Source organism: Aptenodytes forsteri, unplaced genomic scaffold (genome assembly GCF_000699145.1).
Source record: "Aptenodytes forsteri isolate BGI_AS27 unplaced genomic scaffold, ASM69914v1 Scaffold282, whole genome shotgun sequence".
Classification (NCBI taxonomy): domain Eukaryota; kingdom Metazoa; phylum Chordata; class Aves; order Sphenisciformes; family Spheniscidae; genus Aptenodytes; species Aptenodytes forsteri.
This window is the reverse complement of record NW_008794089.1, coordinates 1,428,099-1,436,418: the sequence shown is the minus strand read 5'-3', so window position 1 is coordinate 1,436,418 and position 8,320 is coordinate 1,428,099. Positions and strand designations below refer to the sequence as shown.

General features: G+C 41.6%; 1 protein-coding gene across 1 annotated transcript; it reads left to right on the top strand.

Moving 5' to 3' along the window:
* Positions 1–591: 591 nt before the first annotated feature.
* Positions 592–3,199, top strand: CUNH7orf25 (chromosome unknown C7orf25 homolog). Its single transcript, XM_009274840.2, has 2 exons — positions 592–637; positions 1,626–3,199. Exon 2 carries the CDS (start codon positions 1,642–1,644, stop codon positions 2,908–2,910), a length of 1,269 nt encoding a protein of 422 aa, XP_009273115.1. The 5' UTR covers positions 592–637; positions 1,626–1,641; the 3' UTR covers positions 2,911–3,199.
* The last annotated feature ends 5,121 nt before the right edge of the window (positions 3,200–8,320 follow it).

Below are 8,320 nucleotides of genomic sequence, written 5' to 3'. Positions count from 1 at the left end.
GCATCGGCCACCGGCTGCCCGGGCCTCCGTTTGTGTGAAGGGTTTTATTTTTTTCCCCACCTTATTTTAAGGAGTAGCTCTTTTTCTGAGACTCTGTGGTTGATAGTGTGGCCGCCTCGCAGTTGTTGTGCTGAAAAAGTAGTTGGGTTTGTGGGCTTACTTTCATTGAAAAACTTGAAGTAAGCTTCGTCTTGAAGCCTTTTTATGTTTGTAGAAGTTGAAGCTGCTGTGGTGAGAGGTGCCAAAGTATTAACTGGGGCGTTTTACTCATTGCTTTACATGTAAGAATAAACTTGTGGCAATGGTGAGGACTTTGGGGGGGAAGGACTGATTTCACTGGCCACCTCTGACCCTGAAGAAAGTCAGTAGGTCATGTTGGAAGACATTAGGCTTTTTTGGTTGAGAAGAAGGGGGGATTTTGGTGGTGTTGGATATTGACTGGGCCTGTAGCAGTTAATGCTGACTGTATTTGAACTTGTGCATAATGCAAGGGTGACTTCAGCTGCTTAAAGTCAGGCTCCACAGTTGCACTGGCAGAGCCTGCTGTAGGACCCAGGCTGTATCCTGTTGCTTGTTTTCAGCTGAAGCTGCATTTGTCTTGCCCTTTAATACCAGTTTGCTTCAATGTGCAGCTTAGGTAAGAATTACAGGAGCGTGTGTTTATGCTTGTAATTGGGCATCAAAATAGATTAATTTCACTATTCATGGTGGTTATTTACTGCCTGTCATAAAAAATGGTATTGTTTGCTGTGGTATTGAAGCCTATGTTTCTGAAAGCCAGCCCACATTCAGTTAAGTAATTCCTATCATACTTTCTTCAGGGAGACATACTAAAGTGATATGGATACGAAGGAATAGACTTAGCGGATGCAACACAGTAAATCTTTAGTAGAACTAGAAAACATAGAGATTTCTAGATCTTCCTGGCTCCAGAATTATGAATTGTAGTCTGTCATGATGCTGTGTAATGTTGAAACTTTGCCAGGAGGTTGTTAGGGGCTCATTCACTGAGTTGTACAGTGTAAGTTGGAAGCTGGAGAGGACAGAGCTGTGCTACCCATAATTGTAAAATATAATGGGCTTCTTCTATGCTGTGTTAAAATACTTGCTGAGAGCCAGACTTCACAGTTTTTATGCACGTCTGTAAGCATGGTGGGTAGCTTTTATATTTTAATGGTAACTGTGCTGAGAGGGAGAGGCAAGATTTGCTTATGGCGTTAACAGGATTTCTAATTTTGCTCTGGATGGCAACTTTTGCAAATGAGCTGAGAGTTGAGATCTCTCTAAGTGACTAGCTCAGTGAAGGGCTCGTGTGCCGGGGGGGAAACCACAAAGGTACACGGTGTGTGTAGAGACTTAAATGCTGCTGTTCTCCCTTGCTGAGAACTGAGATCTTCTGAGGATCTTCTGCAGCTGTAGGTTGGATCCCCAGAGGCGAAGGAAAGGAATTGAACTCTTTGGTGGGACTTGTGCTGAGGTTCCTGATGCTTGTGCTTTACAATACTGGTAGCTGTTGCACTAAATCTGCTGCAAAGCTCCAGTGTATACTGTTGCAAAGACCTCTTTTGACTGTCTTTATTCTTGGCCATGGAATAACAATATTCTCTTTTGCTTTCACTTGATAGGAATAATGTTTCCAACATGTCTGTGCAGTCACTGCTTTGTGAAAGAATTGCTGTTGCCAAAGAATTGATCAAGAGAGCAGAAGCCCTTTCCAAGTCCCAGAAAAGGAGAATAGAAGGTGGGGCAAAACTATGTGGCAAACTGAAGGCTGAGCTAAACTTCTTACACAAGGTGGAGGCGGGGAAGGTGGCCATTAAAGAATCCCATCTGCAGAGTACAAACCTTACCCATCTCCAAGCCATTATTCAGTCAGCAGAGAACCTGGAGGACGTTGTCAGTGTCCTCCATGTCTTTGCTTATGAGGACAGGTTTGGAGACAAACAGACACTGGTGGTAGATGTTGTTGCAAACGGAGGCCACACGTGGGTGAAGGCCATCGGTCGGAAGGCTGAAGCCCTGCATAACATCTGGCTGGGGAGAGGCCAGTATGGTGACAAAAGCGTCATTGAGCAGGCAGAGGACTTCCTGCAAGCAAGCTGTCAGCAGCCAGTGGAGTACAGCAATCCCCACATAATCTTTGCGTTCTACAACAGTGTGTCCAGTCCTATGGCAGAGAGACTCAAGGAGATGGGAATATCTGTGCGAGGAGACATTGTTGCTGTGAACTTACTGGCAGAGTCATCTACAGAAAACGAGCACCTTAGCGCCAGTGAATCAGATGAAGAAGGCCCTGAATTCCTGCAGGTGACCAGAGTAGACCGGGAGAATTTAGTGGCCAGCATTGCTTTTCCCACCCAGATCAAAGTAAACGTGTGCAATAGAGTTAACTTGGACATCACTACCTTAATAACCTATGTCTCTGCTCTGAGCTACGGTGGCTGCTACTTCATCTTCAAAGAAAAAGTGCTAACAGAGCAAGCGGCTCAAGAAAGGAGGGAGAGAGTCTTGCCGCAGCTGGAGGAGTTCATGGAGGGGAAAGAGCTCTTTGCCTGTGAATCTGCTGTCAGAGATTTTCAGTCCATCTTGGAAACGCTGGGAGGACCTGGGGAGAAAGAACGAGCTGCGTTGCTTGTGAAAAGAATTAATGTGGTGCCAGATCAGCCGTCTGACCGTGCCTTAGGACTAGTGGCTAGTTCAAAAATCAACAGCCGTTCTCTAACCATTTTTGGGACAGGAGACACTTTAAAAGCCATCACCATGACCGCAAATAGTGGGTTTGTGAGGGCAGCGGCTAACCAAGGTGTCAGGTTCAGTGTGTTTGTCCACCAGCCACGAGCATTGACAGAAAGCAAAGAATCTGTTGCTACACCTTTACCAAAGAGCTGCCCACCTGATAATGGACTATAAGTCATTAAATGAGTTAGTCATTGAAATATTGCAGGTGCTGCAGTGGAGGCATTTGGAGAAACAGAAGAATCATAACAATACATTTTTGGGTGTGTATCAGTGAAAATGGTAACTGTAGTGGTGGAAGGGCTCCTCAAGGGATTTGCAATATCTTTACTCGGTCCTTGGGGTTTTTTTGTTCAGCTGACCATTAATTTATTTGCTAAGGTAATAAGATTTCAGTGAAAATTGTTAACTGGCTTACAGTGTATTAATTGTATCCATCCCTAATAAAAAGCTCAGTTAAAGCACAGTTGCCATTGTGCCCTGGTCGTTTTTGTCCTCTTCAGAGAGATTAAATTCAGCACTGTAGATGGACTTCAGACTAGAAATTCAGCACTGTAGATGGACTTCAGACTTGAGTTCCGTGGAACTCAAATCTTTCTTTCACCTATCCTATTCAACTGAATTCTTTGTTGATTCAGAGGTACCTTGTGTAGAGACCTATGCCTTTTTGGGTGTATGCTGTTTCATGAAGACGTGACGAGTAGCCATGAATAGAAACCAACTTAAGCCTTCCTTCTTTTACTGAAAGGAACCTCTGTGTGTATACCATGTTAGACTGAATCGAGTAACAGCTTTAAAATCCCTGGAAAAATCAGTTGAAATTGGAGTTTATTGGCACTAATATGTGTTGACTCTTGGGCCAAAGTGGATGGCCAGTGGTAGCAGACCAAGGAGGCAAATCTGCTTCCCTTTTCTCTTAGCCTTTGCCCAAGTGCAAAGTTTTGCTGGGTGCAAAACCCAGCTTGAGGCTTCAGATAACAGAATCCTCCTAAACTGAGCCAGCACCCAGGTAATTTTTGATACTAGCAAGCTCTCTGCTGAGGACTCATGAGCTTGAATTTGGCTCTGTTGCTTGTGGATTACCTGAAACAAAGCCTCACTGAGGTCTTTTAGTGTTGGCGTAGTGGAGGAGGAGGTTTGTGGGCTATGTTGTTAATTGCTAGTTAGCCCTATAGTAGCGAGAAGCTTTTTCACTGGTGTTGTAATTGCTGGTTTTACTCGAAGTATAGAACAAATAACAGTTTCTTCTTTTTTTTTTTTTGGAAAGGGTTCTGGTTTATATGGGCTATGTTGTTAATTGCTAGTTAGCCCTATAGTAGCGAGAAGCTTTTTCACTGGTGTTGTAATTGCTGGTTTTACTCGAAGTATAGAACAAATAACAGTTTCTTCTTTTTTTTTTTTAGGACAGAGTTGCTGTTTTAGAAGTCTTTCTAATGTTTTTCTGTATGCTGTAATGATAGCACTTGCTGTTTGGTATTAATTTGCATCAGGTTCCTGGTGGAAAATTCTGAGACGTCAAAGTGAACCTCTTGGCCCTGAGCTATACATTTTATCAGGTCAAAGAGAGATACGCCCTGAATATTTTATAGGCTGTTGTTCAACAAGATAGCATTATTATGCAGCTTATAGTTCAGGCAAAGAACATTCCCTTGCCTCTTGCCACTCCACTCTAAATTTCTTCCTACGGTACAAAGTAGCTGCAGTGCTGCCCTTAGCCATAGTCTCTACCTATTTATTTCTGTCTCCAGTACTCTGGTGTAAAGATACTGGCATGCCAGCAAAACCACTCTGCATGCCTCTTCCAGCTGAGTAAGCTTAACTCCAAGGAGCGAGACCATGCTTTTTGTCGGTATGACTCTTGCTCTGCTCTGTTCTTACTATGCCTGTAGAGTAACCTGTTAGGAGTTGTCACCAGTATCCACATGCTGCATATCTTTACCTATAACTTAACAATGTAGAGGGCAGTCTGCTCTTCACCTGCCCCTTGTTTCTGCTGGTCACTGAGGTAGTTCACAGGGTTTAGTTAAGATGGGTGGAACTGGATTTTGTTTTTTTGCTGCTTCAGCGTTCAGTCTTCTACCTGCCAGTTTCACAGGTCTCCCTTGGTGAGTTGTTCTAACAAAACATCTAGCTTGTTCCTACAGTCTTAACGCTGTGTAACAAAACCTCATGGCAGGATACATCCCCCAGTGTATCCATTAATTTTCCTGAAAGTTCTTCTGAAGGGAAAGGAGGACCAACGCAGTGAAACGATATAAATAATATGTTGGCTGTACTGCAGAAATGCAAGTTTGCCTTAGTAGTTAACAGCGCAAGCTTCATCATACAGGAGCTTAGGGAGATAGTGCTTTATCACGGTATGATGGATTTACCAGAGCATGACCACAGATGTTCGTGAAATGTTACAGTGCTATAAACAGCTGGAAGGAAAGGTACCTTTCACTTCTGCCATGAGAGCTCTTACTCTGGACACCCGTGTGATGCCTTTCCTATGCAGTAGGTGTGGGAGTAGAGGTGGGAGAGGCTGTCTGTGGAGAATAAGACAGAACTGTGTGTCTCAAAACTGTGTTTCTGTTTGGTATCATAAGTCCTGAAAGAAGGTATGAGAAACATCCTAGTGAATAATTTATGAACAAACAACCTGGGAGAGAGGGCTTCTTTTTGTTTGCAGCTCGGAGCTTTAAAAGCTGAGGTCCCAACAGACAGCTTACTATTTATCACTGATCAATCTGTTTTACAATCTTACAGGATATACTTAAAGCTAGGTGCATGGTAACAGTGCACTTATGCATGGTAATTCATTATGGCCTTTTAAGAACTAATCCTTTGTATTTAAGTTACTTTTAATTTGCTTGCAGCCTGATCAGGGTTTTGAATGAGTAAATGGGAGAGAGCTGCTTCATTCCACTTCTTGCTGTGACTCTAAGAAGTGGGTTTCCATCACTTTCCTTGCTGTATCCCATTCACTACTCTTGAATATCCTCTTGGGCACTCTCTAAAGAGGTTTCTCCAAACCACAGATGAGAGGGCCGTGACCCGCATTCTTACATGGTAGGTGACCCAGAGAAAGTAGTGAAAAGCAAGTAACCTCTGTATTGTCTAGATTAGAAGTGGGTGAGCTCCGTTTGCTGTATTTCTTCACTCCTGCTGCTGCAGAGCTAGCTGACTTGTTTTGTAGTGATAGTTTTGTATGAACATTAAATCCAACTCCATTTAAAAGCCTCTGTATCTGGAGCCATCGTGTGGTGATTTTCTTCATTACCAGTCATTTTTGCCCAACACAGTATTTGTTACTGAATCCATTTTCTTTCTCTTACCAATTTCTACCAATCATATGAGCAATATTTTAGGAATACAAAACTCTAGAAATTATCTGCGTGCCACTGTGTGACTTGAGGGTTTTTTGTTGTTGTGTCTCCCTGTTGCATGGTGTAATAAAAAGCTCAGAATGTGGGCGTTCTGTTTTGTTTTGGTTTTTTTAAAAGCTATTTCTACCTTCAGTGGTTTTCTGGCTTGGTCAAACAGAAGTGCAATGCTGGCAGACTGTAAGAATTGCTTTATAAGATGAAACCTGAAACTGAATGCTGGCTTGGAACCAAAATGTGTTTTGATTGTAATATTTGGTGGCTTTTGTATTGCCTTCCAAGATATTGGTGATTTACATATACAAATTGGTGTTTTGGTTTAGTGCATTTAGCTAGCTTCTACTTAATTTTACAAATGGGGGGATTAGATGTTGGACTTCCCTTATTTATGACTTTACAAATGAGTAAATTAGAAGATACCAAATTATGTTTACAATTAAGTTGAAAAACATGGAAATCCAAGACTGCTTATCCTTTCTTTCAGTACCACACAGCTGCTTTGTCTACACTGTACCAGGCACTTGAGGATATGGAGACATCTCACTTGCTGCAATGGATTTTGTTTGATTATTTTTTTCATGAAATTGTTCAGCATTAAGTTCCTTGGGAAAGATGGATTCCTAAACTGCTTTGGAGACCCTTGTTCTTCTGGCGCTTTTAATTTATTTTACATGATCTCTGTACGGTTCCATAGTCCAGAGGAGAGCCAGGATCTCTGTTCTGTGCAGCACTCGGCCTGCTCTCTTTGCTCCGACAGTAAGAATACCAAACAAGGAATGCTGCAATTGATGCCAGGCATTAGGAAGCACTTGGATATTATGAGAGAAATAAATAGGTAAGTGGAGTTGCTAATACATTCATGTTTCTAATTTATCTTCTACAGTTTTGTCAGAAGCAAACTTATTTTTGGACACAGCTGTGTATGTTCTTTACTTACTGTTGTTCTGGCTGACAAAATTTGCAGATAAATGACTTGTTTGTCATTGTACCTGCAAGCCGTGAAAACACTCAGAGGTAGTTTTGTGTGTTGCAGCCACAGCTGTGTAAAAGTGTTATTCTTTGGTAGGTTAATGGGCTAAATAGTGGTTTGTGTTTCAAACTGTCCCCTTCCTCTGATGATGCCTTCAGCGGACTTAAAGAAGTCTGTTGAAGTCTTCTGGAGCCTGTCTGAAAATACTTTTACAACTCTGTTCCTAGTTCCTGAAACTGAACGTAGGCTTGGTCACAACAGTAATAAAACAAGAAAACACAAGCATCAGTTATTTGAAATAAATTTGAGAGGAGACCTAGAAAAAAATACCCTAAAATATTTTTTGTTAAGGTGGAGCAAGGAAAGGATTTACAATAATGACAAAGTATGTAGTTGCAAGGACATTCTTTATTTCAGGTTATTATGCAAGCAAAACAGCACAGGTCACTTGTTATCTAATTAACCTGGTAAAGTAAGCAAGAATTAGACGGGGTTCTTGAACTGAAGGCTGTGGTTACAGTTTTCCTGCAAGCGGTAGTTTTAGGAACGGCTCTGCTGTCCAGCTTGCTGCAGGCACTGCGTGTGTGTGTTCTTTTGTGGTGAAATCGGCTCTGTAGCTACATGTGGCTGTTGCTTTTCCATCAAGATTTAATGTTGCAGTTTATTCTGGAGTAAAAACAAAGAGAGTGAATGTAGAACTACTACACTGAGTGGCAGAACTGCTTGGAATTGCCACTTTGGGGCTTTGCAAATTGTTTCCTATGAACACCGTGGAAATTAAGATTGTTCCTACATAAACTATTGTAAAGAACAAGAAAAAAACCAAACCAACCTCCTCAAGCCTTCATTGTTCAGAAGATCCCTCTGTCCATTTAAAAGATCCTCACTTACAATGTCTTACATAAGACATTCCTCTCTTAAAAAAAAAAAACAAACACAAAAAAACCCCCCAAAACCCCAAAAACAATAAAACAAACAAACAAAACCCAAACAAATTCCTACATAAACTATTGTAAAGAACAAGAAAAAAACCAAACCAACCTCCTCAAGCCTTCATTGTTCAGAAGATCCCTCTGTCCATTTAAAAGATCCTCACTTACAATGTCTTACATAAGACATTCCTCTCTTAAAAAAAAAAAACAAACACAAAAAAACCCCCCAAAACCCCAAAAACAATAAAACAAACAAACAAAAAACCCAAACAAAAGAAAACCAAAAGAATTAACATCTGATAATGAAGCTGTGTCCC

Bases quoted from the DNA above. Each gene is read 5' to 3' on its own strand.
- CUNH7orf25 (XM_009274840.2), top strand. From the start codon at position 1,642: ATGTCTGTGCAGTCACTGCTTTGTGAAAGAATTGCTGTTGCCAAAGAA.